The 13,845-nt window shown below is 40.1% G+C and overlaps 1 protein-coding gene across 3 annotated transcripts; it reads left to right on the top strand.

The window, feature by feature from the left end:
- The first annotated feature begins 962 nt into the window (after positions 1-962).
- On the top strand, positions 963-6,208 carry LOC122114911 (G-protein coupled receptor-associated sorting protein 2-like). 3 transcript variants are annotated; one of them, XM_042688173.1, is made up of 3 exons: positions 1,228-1,312; positions 1,582-2,032; positions 2,069-6,208. In XM_042688173.1, exons 2-3 carry the CDS (start codon positions 1,881-1,883, stop codon positions 4,365-4,367), a joined length of 2,451 nt encoding a protein of 816 aa, XP_042544107.1. In that variant the 5' UTR covers positions 1,228-1,312; positions 1,582-1,880; the 3' UTR covers positions 4,368-6,208. The 3 variants fall into 3 exon arrangements, with proteins under 3 accessions (XP_042544106.1, XP_042544107.1, XP_042544105.1); XM_042688172.1 differs by lacking the exon at positions 1,228-1,312 and adding an exon at positions 963-1,172 and having other exon boundaries at positions 1,582-6,208; XM_042688171.1 differs by having other exon boundaries at positions 1,582-6,208.
- Positions 6,209-13,845: the final 7,637 nt, after the last annotated feature.

Here is a 13,845-nt window from a genome sequence, read left to right as displayed (position 1 = left end):
TCCTGGGGGGTCGCGGGGTGTGTGTGTGTGCAGGCTTCTGAGCTTGGGTCCAGCCCAACTGGTGGGAGGAGGATGCCCTTCCCCACTCTGGCCTTGGTTCAGAAAAGGAGCCTGTTGGGGTCTGGTTCCTTGGGTGCTGTCCATTCCTACAGGCTTAGTTTTGGTGTCAAAGTCTTCTGCGTTGTAGGTCTGACATATTCTGCGAGGGCATCTGTCAAGGAGAGGCTTAAGAAAAAGGAGGAGCAGAAAACAGTCTGGGATTCTGGAGGTGCGTGGGGATGGAGGGTGGGCATCGGGGCTAGCCTGAAACCTGCCAGGGATGGGTGACTCTAATCTGAGCAGGTGGGCATCCAGTAGTACCTCCTATCTAATCTTCCCCCTTACCGCCTTCTACATACTTCCCTACCTTTATCCCCTACCATTCCAAGTTGGGGGTCTGGGAATATGGGATTTGGGAGGTGGTGATGGCAGTCGTCAATACCAGGATCACTTCAGAACCTGTTTTCTAGAATATGTGGTGCCCTTCCCCCATTTTCTGCTGCGCAGAGGAAGGGGATGTGGCGCACCTAGTGGTGAATCCTCAGAACTGGACAAGGCATTGATGGCAGGTGCATGATGTCACGAGTCACTCTTGTTCTCTTACCTCTGCAGCCCTGCAGCAGGGGCCAAAGAAAACAGGCTCATTCCACAAACAGAATCTGAAATGTTTAATGACAGATCAGATGGCAACTCCTATCCTTGGCCCGTGTTGCTCTGTCTACTGGGCTCAGCTGCTACCATCCTTTCCTCATTGCATCACCTTTTTAATCTGTTTGTCTATAGGCCTGCTTTAGGGGCTGGTCAGTTCTGCAAGAAAAGAACAGACCAGGAGACTGGCTCAAATATCTGGAGACTGGTGAGGAAGGGGACTGTGTAGGGCAAGCTACTGAAGATCAACAGGCAAGTGGCTGTGATTCCTGTGCTTGCAAGATTACTTCTACCTGTACAGTCTGCTAAAATTGCTTGTTCCTGTAGCATTTCTTGTCTGTTTTCTGCCAGAGATTTTATGAATATTGAGGGAGTTTATATTCAAGTGTGACCAGAAAAAGCTGACAATTGAAACCATGGTGTGGGAAACTATAGACAACTTGGATCCTTCAACCAGAAGAAAGATACTTGTCTTAATCATTAAGGTGTGTGTACCTAGTTATGAAGCACTGAGACTTCATTGTGTTCTATGTGTTTGTTAACAGGGCTCTCTTCCCTGTAGTCAGTTGTGGGGCTTAGCATCACTTGAACTCAGAAGAGTGGAAGTTGTATCACGTCAGTGAAGGTTGGTATGGGAAGTGGATTCACTTTTTGGCGGGTGTAGTGGAGATCAGCCACTAGTCTAAAAGTCTGAGTGAATGTGGTTTGATTTGGTACTCCTTCCTGTGCCTCTCCATTGCCAACAGTATAGTCTAGTAGGCAAACAGAGTTGTGTTTTTTTTTCTGTAGCTGCGTTCCTCCACCTAGTGGTCATAACTAGTTTCTTTGTATAAACTTACATGAAGCCTCACAATTTTATGAACTTGCATTCCTGGTTTCATTCTTTCTTCCTAGATCCATCTGTAGTTGCAGCTCTGGTGGTGCTGGAGTTCCTTCTGATAACCATCCTCAACTTCTCTGTCCCTCTCCACCCAGGAACCATCCATCCTCTCCCAGCCTGGTTGTGCCTCTTCTGTATATTATTGACTCAGACTGTGCTTGGTAGGATCATCATTTATTGTTGGATTGATGATTTACTCTTAACTCTTACATCATCAACAGATCAGAGTGTGAAGAGATAAATCTGTGACAGATCTTTCGTGAAGACTGACTGTGGCACACATATTTAATTAAGCGTCCCTTCAATTTGTACAATGACTGGGGCTGAGATTGACCCTGTTGTTCAGGCCAAGCCTGAAAAGAAGGCTGGGGAAGAGATTGTGGGTAGGGCTGATCGAGAGAATGAAGTCCCACTTGTGGTCAGACCCAAAGTTAGGACCCAGACCCAAGTAACATCCGGGGCAAGGCCCAAAACTGAAGTCATATCTGTGCCTGGGACAAGGCCCAAATCTGAGATCCAGGCAATGTCTGGAGCAAGACCCAAAACTGAAGCCCTGACAATAACTGGGGCAAGGCCCAAAGCAGATGCCATGGCAATAGGTTGTGCACATCCTAAGACGGAGGCTAAGGCAATCCCTGGGGCAAGGCCTAAGGATGATACCCAAGCATGGGCCCAGAGCGAGTTTGGGGCTGAGGCAATGTCACAGGCTGAAGGAACATCCCAAACTAATAGTGTTACTTGGCCACTGGTCAGTGGTGAGTCTGGGTCAGTTACTAAATGTAAGAGCTTCCCTATGGATAGAGAACTAGCCAATGTGGACACTGAAACCTTTCCTGGCACCCAGGGCCAGACTGTAATACAACCCTGGTTTGGACCAGGAGAGGAGACCAATATGGGGTCTTGGTGCTATCCCAGGCCCAGAGCCAGAGAAGAAGCCTCTAGCGAGTCTGGGTTTTGGTCAGCTGATGAGACCTCTACTGTTTCTTCTTTCTGGGCTGGAGAAGAGAACAATATCAGATCATGGCCCAGGGAAGAGGCCAATACTAGGTCCAGGCACAGGGCTAAACATCAAACCAACACCAGAGCCAGGCCCAAATCGAAACAAGAGCCTTATGTTTATTCCTGGTCTGGATCTGAAGATGAGACTGGTAACCCTTTCTGCTTTTGGGCTGGAGAAACTACCAATAACTTGCTGAGGCCCAGAGTTAGGGAAGAGGCAAATTCCAGGTCTAAGCTGAGAACAAAGAGAGATGACTGCTTTGAATCTGAGTCTGAAGATGAGTTCTATAAAGAATCATGGTTTTTGCCTGGAGAAGAGGCCAATAGATTGAGGCACAGGAGCACGGATGAGCCTAATGACATGTTGAAATCAAGGGCCCAGAAAAAAATTAAAAATGTTAACAGGGCTAAACAAGAGTCCAGGTTTGAAGAGGAAGTCATTATTGGGTCCTGGTTCTGGGCAGAAAAAGAGGGTGGTTTAGAGAATGGATCTTCAGCAATCTGTGACCCTGAACCAGAGGTGGAGGAAGGAGCTATTGGTGGATCTTTGTTCTGGGCTGAGGAAAAGTCTAGTTTGGGGGCAGTGGCTAGAGAAGAACCCAGGCCTGAGTCTGAAGAAGATGCCATAGTTGGGTCCTGGTTCTGGGATAGAGATGAGGCCTGTTTTGACCTAAATCCAAGTCCTGTGTACAAAGCCCATTGCAGATTCATTCATTCAGCTGAGGAGGAAGTTAATGTGTCATCTAGGCCCCAAACCTGGGAAGAAGTCACTGTTGAATTCAAACCTGGTCCTTGTCATGGGGTTGGTTTCCCATCCACAAATCCATTTACATTTCCAGAGTTGTCTGAAAATACTGAAGAAAAGCTCAATAATTTGGGACTTATTTCAGAAGGGGAAGATCAGGAATCTTTGTTTCAACTTGATCAGTTTGAATCTGAGTTTCCATTTCAGTATGATCCTTCCTATCGGTCAGTCCGGGAAATACGAGAGCATCTTAAGGCCAGAGAGAGTGCAGAACTTGAAAATTGGTCCTGCAGCTGCATACAATGTGAGCTTAATATTGATTCTGGGGAGTTTGAAGAACTCCTCTTACTAATGGACAAAATTAGGGACCCATTTATTAATGAAATATCTAAAATTGCAATGGGTATGAGAAGTGCTTCTCAATTTACCCGCAATTTCATTCGGGATTCTGGTGTAGTCTCACTTATTGAAACCTTGCTAAATTATCCATCTTCCCGAGCTAGGACAAGTTTTTTGGAAAACATGATTCACATGGCCCCACCTTATCCAAATCTGAACATGATTGAGACATTCATATGTCAAGTATGTGAGGAAACCCTTGCTCATGGCATAGATTCCCTTGAGCAGCTGACTGGAATAAGGATGCTTAGACACCTCACTGTGACTACTGACTATCACACACTGATTGGTAATTATATGTCTGGATTCCTCTCTTTGTTAACCACAGGCAATGCAAGAACCAAATTTCATATTCTAAAAATGCTACTGAATTTGTCTGAAAATCCTATGGTGGCACAAAAGCTATTCAGTGCTAAAGCTCTGTCAATATTTGTGGGTCTCTTTAACATAGAGGAGACAAATGATAACATTCAGATTGTTATTAAAATGTTTCAGAACATCAGTAATATTATAAAAAGTGGAGCAATGTCCTTAATTGATGATGATTTCAGTCTTGAACCACTTATTTCTGCATTCCATGAATTTGAGGAGTTAGCTAAGCAACTACAAATCCAAATAGACAATCAAAATGATCCAGAGGTGGGACAACAAAGTTAGTGTGCTTAACCACCTGCTGCTGATCAGCCTTATGTTTCCAAAGAGCCCTGAATTGTACTTTGGTGTTCACAGTCTTTTTATGTTGTAACTTATATTTTTAATGTTAATGTTATTAAGTTGTCAAACTTGTTTTGAGCTGGGTCATTTTGTGGATGCCAGATGAATATTAGAACTGAAAGCACATTGTTGGTATTTATCTTGCTGTCCAGATTGCGATACTTTCGTGTTGAGCTTTCAGTGAACTGAGTCATCTGAACAAGTTACTCTGCTATTCTTTCTTTAAATATGTGGTCCTCTGCTCAAGTCTGTGTTTTCAATAAAGTCCAGTGCTAAAGTTGCCATAAATGACCCTTCTTCACTTTAAAAATCATGTGCAGATACATTGTACAACCAAGCACAGGTAATTAGTAGGAGGACAAACATATGCTTATTAGAAATCCCATTCTTGGATTTGAAGAAGGGAGACATAATTGTAGACTGTGATATTCAAGAAATGATTGAAGAAGGACCCACTTTAATTGGTCACTGAGAGAGAGGGTGAGACAAGTCATTATTAGAAATGAGCTATAGTTGTATGAAGGAAAAATTTGGCAAATATGTCTAGTAGTATGAATATACCAAGTATGCTTGAAATAAACAGGAGGAGTTTAGTGAGTGATTCAGTTGGATAATTGGGATGAGATCAGTTTGGAGGAATTAATAAGTAAGCCAAATCCATACATTTTTACAGTTCAAGGTAGAGCTGTTTCTTTAGTGTCATCTAAAAGGTGAAAAAAAGACTCCAAGCAAATGGACTCTGGAATAGTATTTCCTTATGATCCTAGTCTAAAGAAAATGTTGCAAAAATACCACACAGCCTTTGAAATAATTATATGTGGATTGATTTATTGACATAAAATTGTGTTAGTGATTATATTTTATCTATTTTGGTGATACTGGGGCTTGAATTTAGGGCTTTGTGCTTGCTAGGCAGATATTCTACCTCTTGAGTCATACACCTACCTACGCTTTTTGCTCTTGTTATTTTTCCATTTGAGTCTTGTGCTTTTTTGTTCATGTTGTCCTGGACTGAAATTCTACTAATGCCTCTTAGACGCCAAGGCTACCAAGGCCAGCTTTTTTGTTGAGGTGGGATCTCACTAACCTTTTGGTTAGGCTGGTCCCAAACTAAGATTCTCCTAATCACTGCCACACAAATAGCTGAGATTATAGGCTGGAACAACAGGACCCAGTCTGTGTTAGTGATTGTGTATTGAGTGGACTAGAGAAGAATGTCATCATATGTGAAAATTAAGTCTTATTTTTAAAACTTTGTATAAATAAAAATTTTATGCAACTTCAATATAACCCAAGTATTTTCATATTTCCACAGTCTGGAATAAAATATGCACATCAAATTCTTAGAAACAGCAATTCAGGAAATAGAAAAAGTTAATACACCTCGATTTATAGGTAGCCATGCTGAAAAGGACATAGTTATATAAATGAATAAACTAGCAGCATTAAAATAATTTTAAAAGGAAATTATTTAAAAACATTGTAAACAGATGAGATTTCAGAAAAACTAGTTTGGAAAATAATATGTTTTAAAGAAAAAGTTACCAATTTTTAGATGCTAATTTTATGTTAGTCTGTTGATCCAAAACTAACTTTTTCACGATTGTTGCATTAAAACCATCATACTGTTTCTTATTTAGGTGGCAACAAAATTCTTGAACTGGACAGTGATGACTTTTGCACAATATTGAAACTGTATTTGTTATTAACTGTGCATTTAAAATGTTTAAAATAGTAATTTTTATGTTATGAATATTTGCTACAATAAAAAAGACTACACCTTACAATTCAGACGGGAGAATCTTAAAAGTCAGGGATATAATTGGTTTGGAGAGGGAATCTAAATATATTACTATTTGTAAATATAGTAAAATATTTGTTGTCAGAATACTGTAAATTTTTAAAAAGAATTATTTGTGTTAATTGAAAATTAATGTGAAGGATTTTTCTCAACACAAATACTGATGTGGAAAAAATAAAGGAGATAATTATGTATGGAATATATAAAACATACAGATTTAAACTAAATATATATTCAATTTCATACATCAGAAATTAACTGGTAGAATAACTGGTGAGTCAAATAAAAGTGGTTAATAACTTACAGTACAATAATTTGTAATATCTGACATTATCTGTGCCAGTTGACAGATATTTATATATTTAGTTAACAAAATACCTGCAAGTTGTCATCAGTCTCTGCAAAATTGCAAAATGGCTCATTCAAGAGCAAGTAGTGTTGCAACAATACACCATCCAGTAATTCATGTAGACACTACTCAAATATCGCAAAAGTCATCTGACAGTGCAACATAACTTTTCCCACTTGATTCTAGTATGTGAAAATTAATGGAAATAGGAGACAGCTAGCCTCCCTTTACAAATCACAAATGTTAATAGGGACCATCCTCCTGGTAGAAACTAGAGTTTAAATGTTGGTTTTGTTTATCAATATTTTTTCAAGATAGATCCTGTGTTTGTTCACAGGTATCCCCCAAACTATCCAAAATACTAAAAATCAATTCATGTCCAAATTCCTCAGGACCTGTTATGCACTGGCCAGACACTCTCAGGAAGGAAGGGCAAGGCCTAGGGCTAGAGGCTTTGGCTCCTAAGCCAGCTTTAATTTCAGCACTCTGTCTTCACCAGGCTCAGAAATGTCAGGTTCTCCATCTTCACCAGAGTCAGAACGTGAAGCAACTCAAACCCAGTGGCAGAAGGTTCTGTCATTGAAGCTGCAGAGCTGTGGCAGACAAGCTGACTGCAGGGTCATGTGGGCCAATGGTGGGTCATGTGACCAGACTCTGACTTGGACAGGCAGAAAGGTACATTTACACACATGGGAAAGGGTCAAGAAAGACATATACTTCAAGAATGAGAGTGAGGTGGCCTAAAGTGGCTAGATGTTAAGGTGAGAGAGTGAGTGTTTCTGCATACTGCATTTGCTTGAGGACCAATTTTCCAGGTGATTAGCATCACCACGTTAATTTGTAGAGGAAACAATCCCTCAGCCAAACATGAGGATGTTAGGCAGGTCTGTCTTTTGTCCAGGGGTTCACGAAGCTGAGAATCATCCTGTGGGCAGCATTCATGCAGAGAAGTAGCCATTGCTGTTGGAGGAGGTGGGTTCCAGGAAAGGGTGTCCATGGGAGATGGTGGCTGAGACTGGATGCCAGGGCTTGAAATGTCTTGGGCCCTCATGTTTCCTCCTGCCTTGTGATAAGCCTCCCCTGGTCTCTAGGCTTCCACCTAGTGCTGTGAGACTATTTCCCTGTGTGTGTGCGTGTGTGTGTGTGTGTGTGTGTGTGTGTGTGTGTGTTGGGGGGGGGTGAGTAAGCATATGGAACGAATTGACTTCAAGGAGGAAAACAGTAAAAATGAGTTCTTTTGGTTTCTTTGTTTCTAGGAAGTTCTTTGTTTCATCTAGGTTATTTCATTTGTGTTGTATACTTGTCCATAATATTTCTTTACACAGCTTTGTATTTCTATAAAGTTGCTGTTAATACTGTCAGATTTTATTTAATTTTAAAAATAACTCTCTCCTAGAAACTATTAGAATGAGTTTATTTTAAGATAAAGGAGTTGTTTCTAAAGAATAAGTGCCATCAAGTTAAATATATAGGAAGGAATGAGTTACAAGGCCAAAAACAATGTCACAGAAATCTCTTATTTGCGGTGAAATATCAGAAAAAGTACTTGGTGACTGACAGAAGAATCATTAATTAAAGATGAGCTGACCAATTTGACTACATTTTTCTGGGTCTGTGACTCTAGGCAGTGAATGAAAATTAGTTCTGTTATGCATTAAAAAAAAAAAACCTATGAAATCCCTTATTTAAAATCTCAGCTCTCACTAGGAGTTAGAGTCCCAAGAGATGGTGTAGCTGTGCAATCGGCAGCCTGTAGGCTCTGAGGTGGTCCCAGTGAACCCCATGTCCTGACATCCAGCTTTGTGTAGGTTGAAACTAGACACTCTCTTCTAAAGAGTAGATTTTTCATAGAAGTAATAGGTATCCTGAGGTCCTGAGGTTAGTCTGTCTTTGAGTTGGTTTCAGTTTCTTGTTCTCTTTTTTCTCTCTCACTCACTCTGTGTTTCTTTCCTCTCTCTCTCCCATTCTCACTGTCTCCTTCTGTTTCTTCTCCCTTGCTCCCTCTCTGTGTCTCTGTCTCCCTGTCTCTCTTTCCCATTTTTATCTCTTTCTGTCTCTCCCTTTTACCCTCTATCTCCCCCTGTCTCTCTATCTCTGATTCTCCCCAGCTATCTCTCTCTTCTTCTTCTTCTTTCTGTCTCTTTGTGCCTCTCTCTCTTAATTCTCTCTGTTATTCTCTTTCTCCTTCTTGTTTCCCCTCACTTTGTATGCCTGTCTCTCTTTCAGTGTTTCTTTTACTACCTTTCTCTGTTGGCCTCCGTCTGCCTCTCTTTGTGTCTCTTCTTCCATCTCTGTCTTTCTCCTCCTTTCCCCTCTCTATCTTTGTATCTTTGTTTAAAAAATTTCAAAATGGTTTGTAATCGTGTAATATTTCATTATGCTGAGTTAGGTCACCTCCCTATGTTGAACCAAGGAGTACCAAGTGGATAGATTTCCCCCAGAACACTCCTGCAGCTGGGGTCAGACACGCTGTGGCACATGACTTCAAGGAGGAAGGAGACATATCTATGCAAAAAAAATATTACTTTAGTAAGGGTTATGGTAGGTAACAGCATACAAATCACTGAGGTTATAGCAACATAGAAGACCACAATGACAGTCTCAGCAATTATGAGCCCTATAAAATACAATTGAGGTGCTTATTTATTTTTTTCCTGTTTCCAAGCACACCTCATAATAACAGACCTGAATTTTAAAACAAATTAGAAAGACTACATATATGTCAGTGGTGCAGAAGGTAAGGCAGGTTTTCCATATATGTAATAATTTTGTGAAGTATTTATTACCTGTCTCCTCTTAAGGATGAACAAACTAGGTTATAGAACACTATTTACCAAATTTTCATAAATAATCACATTAAAAAGTCTGTATTTAAATTGTCAACTGCCTAGCTTAAATCCCTGCTGTACTATGTAACTTCCCTTTATAAAATACTTCAAGGGCTCAGATACTAGCATTTTAGTCTAAGAAAGCATTTAACAATCATTAGGCAATGAATACAAAGTGTGAATTTTGTTTGTACCATGCACTCTTGATAGTAATGATAACAGAGGTAACTTTTTCTCCAAGGATAAGTCTCCACAAGGATAAGTCTCCACTTATCACAAGGATAAGTCTAGTTGCTCAGACTTTTGATTTTGCTCAGGAATTTTGATTTTAGAAGATCTAACTTATAATTCGTCCTCCAGATTTAAGAAGTTGAGGCTAAGATTTCAGGTTCAGGAAGCTATATAAATTCCCCATGCTGAGATGGGAAAGGAAGAATAAAATTTATGAGAAGGTAGACTTTCAAGGGCAACTTTACTCCTAGGTGTGACATTCATCAGAAAATTAGAAGGTAAAAGCTATGTCCGCTGGTCTTTGGTGCCCTGTTAAGACCTATAGCCACATTTCTAAGGTCAGCTGTTAGATGTAAAGATCTAGGAAGTCATTGCTTCTCGTCTTCATATCAGAAAAATATCAGAATGAACTGAGAACAGCTTTTAGAGACCCTTCAGAGAACTGAAGCCATGGTGCAAATGCTCATCTCAAATTCTAGGAAAGTGCGTGTCCACACAGTCACAAACTGTCTTATTTTACATAGGACAGTAACTGCTAGAGACTTCAATTTTCACTATTCTGGTAAAACATACTTGAATGGCACTTTTGACAATTTCCTGAAAACACAATCTCTAATAGTTTGATAATGAGAAACTCTAGGAAATTTCAGAAATACCCCCCTCAGGGATGTGATAATGGAAAGGAAAGTGTACTTTTGAAAAATATACATAGAGCCTTCATCACAATAAAAGCCTACTCTGCAGTGAAAAATGCTACTATAGTGTATTCATTCTCCCTACTGTAGCCCCTCGAGGTTTTCAGTCTTATGTAAGGGAGAGAATGAAAAATTAAAACTTGTAAACTTGTAAATGTCACACTCCTACTACACAGTCTCCACAAAATATACGGATTTGACCAGAAGATTATAGAAAACTCTCAGTTCTCCACACTTTACCATACGTCAACAGCTGTAATAGGTAAAATAGGCAATGTGAAAGAACAGATTAGCAGTATAAGCAGAAATTCAAAACACTAATACCCTGAACAAAGTGAGGAAAAAATCAGTAAACTTGAGAGATTCAACAGAAACTCTCAAACTGAAATGCAAAAAAGAAAAAAAAGAATAAGAAAACAAGAATAGAACACTGAAGAACTGTGAGATTTGAATACCAGAAAGAAAATAGTTTGGAACAAGAATTTTCCAAAATTAGTGACAGGTCTCAAATCAAATATCCAGGAATTTCAGAAAATAAACATTAGAGTAAATGTCAATAATACTATTTATAACAAAACTGCAGAAAGTCAGTATTTTTACAAAGGTCTACTTGTTGAGGAAAAAGAATTCAAAACTACAGTGGACTTATGAGAAACAACTGAAGCAGGAAGAGAGTTGAATGACATATTTTAAATATTGAAAGAAGAAAAAAATACTCAACCTGGATTTCTATGACCAGTGAAATTGTCCTTAAAACATGAGAAATAATTTGTCAGATATATATATAGAGAGAGAGAGAAGGGGGGAGGGAGGGAGGGAGAGAGAGAGACTATTGAGTGTGAAGAGACTTGCTATAAAAGAAATGTTCTTCAGGAGTGTGTGTGTGTGTGTGTGTATGTGTGTGTGTGTATTGATAATATATTCAAAGTAGATTATATGTGAAAATCTTAAAATGAACTCATTGTTCTGTACACACTGTAAATACTAATTTAAAAAGAAAAGTGTTATTCAAGAAGAAAACTCAGGGAGAAACTTACATCTACATAAAGAAAAGGTGTCAGAAAAGAATTAAGACATGTTTGCTTGTTTTCTATCCTCAAAAAGTGATTTATATCTTGCAGCTTTATAGAATTTGAGTAATAGATAATTGGAATTGTCATTATAGTTCTTGTGTGTGCCTATCTTGGGGTTTTAACTCACTTGAGCATTTTTTGCTCAAGGGTAGTGCTGTACCACTTGAGCCATAGCTCCACTTCCATTTTTTAGTATTATTTGGAGATAAGAGTCCCATAAACTTTCTCCTGCATTAACTGGCTTTGAATCACAATCCTCAGACATCAGCCTCCTGAATAGCTAGGATTACAAGCATGATCCACCAGCATCTGGCATTTTCATTATGTTTTTTTTTTAGCAAGAAAACAGCATTGTATAGGCCCAAAACAAAACTAAGATATGTGCTAAACATATGTCAATACATTTTCATTGTAAAACAGATAATAAAGGATAGATATAAAAAAAAGAGTATGATTCTATAATTCATACACTCCATCCATTTTCTGGGAGCGAATCCCATAACAGTTTGGTGTGGTCATATATATTTTTTTCCACAGCATACTTTCCACAAAAGGAATCATATGTATTACATGAATAGCATTTTCGCTTTATTTTGTATCTATTTCCATTTTCACTTTACTTTGTATTACATTACTCTTTTTGATACCAAAGTGGAATAGTAGTTTATAGAATAAATGCACCACAATTAGCTGAATGCTTTCTCTACTGATAGCCAATTAGATTATTTATAATTAATTGGTATTATGAGAGATATCGCATTTAGTGAGTTCCCTGAACACACAGCTTGAGATTATCTTTTACCCAAAATGATGAAAAAGAATACAGTTTCCAATTTTTGGTCTTTTCAGATTTGTGGAATATTTACAGAGACTCAACTGATTGAGCACTCATAATCAAAGTCCAAAACACTCTGAACTTTATGCTTGAGTTTCTTGAAACTTTTAAGTTAGATTGGGAGCGTTTTGTATTTTCATGTTAGAGGTGTTCAATATTTAAGCATTTCTTCCAGGCATTTTAGGTAAGAAATGAATGAGTTATATGATTTCATGTCTTCTGAATCACATATATTGGTAAAACAGATTGAGTGACTCTTGAAGGTAATGCAAATGACCAGGTAAAATGATCATTTATTTTTGTGTCATGTAATTTATAATGTCAGTAATATTATTAATAGTATTTCTTATATGTGAGTTCATCAGGAATTGATTCACAATCTCTATTCATCTCTTGCTTTCTTCAGTGAAAAGCCATATACATAGAAGACTCTGGTTTAAACCCTGGAGTTACAGGCATCCAAGAAATAGAGGCACCTAGAAATTAACATTTGGGTTGCAAACTGGGTACAATGGAATTGGTATGCCTCAATGCTTTCTCAACTCCTTGACGGACTATTTTGTATACTATATGATGAAGGCACACCGCTAGAAAGGACTAAGAAAAGGGCCCTTCATTCAGTGAACTTACAGTATGACTCAAACTCCACATAGCTGAAGAGTAAAAATCTGTATATATTCTGGAGAAAAGAAGATAAATATTAGCATTGTTAGGCTAAGAGAAAGGAGTTGAGGAATGGAGTGAGATCCACATTAAGGAAATGAACAGGAAGTGGTCTCCATTCGTGACAGAACAGTGATATATGAAATACAATTGGCCCTAACTGGCCCTGCACACTTCGTTGTGGGTCAGCAGAGATACAGGACAGCAGGGCTTCCTGCAGGTCCTGACAGAGAAAGGCCTTCTTTCTTGAGCAACTGTAGGGAGATAGAAATAAGGGCTGTTTGCAAAGACTGTGGCTATTTTCCTAGGGCTAGAGGTGTAGTAGGCCAGCCTTCCTTTGGGAGAGGAGCAGTGATGAGGCCTGTGATGGGAGCCCTCACCTCTGTTCCCTTAAAGGCAGAAATGCCTTGCTTTGCTTGATGGCTGTACGAAGCAAGCAAAGCAAAACATGGCAGAGCCTCCTAGAGGCCCCTTGTCCACACTGCTTGTTGCTATGTCTTGATGTCACATGTTTCTTCCCCATCTGTCTGCAGTCCAGACCCCCTTTTCCCCCCTCCGACAGGAAGGAGGAGGGACAGGGAGACTGGCGAGGGGAGGGGGGAGAAGGGGAGAGGCACTGCGCAGTCTGGGGTGCAAAGCACCAAGGGGCGGCTTTAGTATCCATCCGCTGCTCCCTCCAGCGCAGCGATTCCCGACCTCGGATATTGCTTCCCCAGCCGCCACAGCCCCTAGCTCTCAGCGAGCACAGCACCGGGAAGCCTAGCAGAGGCAGGGAAGTGGTGGAAGTCGCCACGTCAGGGTGTGCAGGGTGCAGGGAGGCAGGGCGAGTGGCGGGAGCCCGCCCCTGAGAGTGGGGCTGGTGCAGGCCCCGCCCACCCCGGGTCGGAACTATGGTGGGCCTGGGAGGGGGCGTCCAGCACTGACGCGGCCGTATCCCTCCGCCCCC

This window comes from Dipodomys spectabilis, unplaced genomic scaffold (assembly GCF_019054845.1).
Source record: "Dipodomys spectabilis isolate Male_0828 unplaced genomic scaffold, ASM1905484v1 ptg000113l, whole genome shotgun sequence".
Lineage (NCBI taxonomy): Eukaryota > Metazoa > Chordata > Mammalia > Rodentia > Heteromyidae > Dipodomys > Dipodomys spectabilis.
The sequence above is the reverse complement of the archived record's forward strand: the minus strand, read 5'-3'. Positions and strand labels throughout refer to the sequence as shown.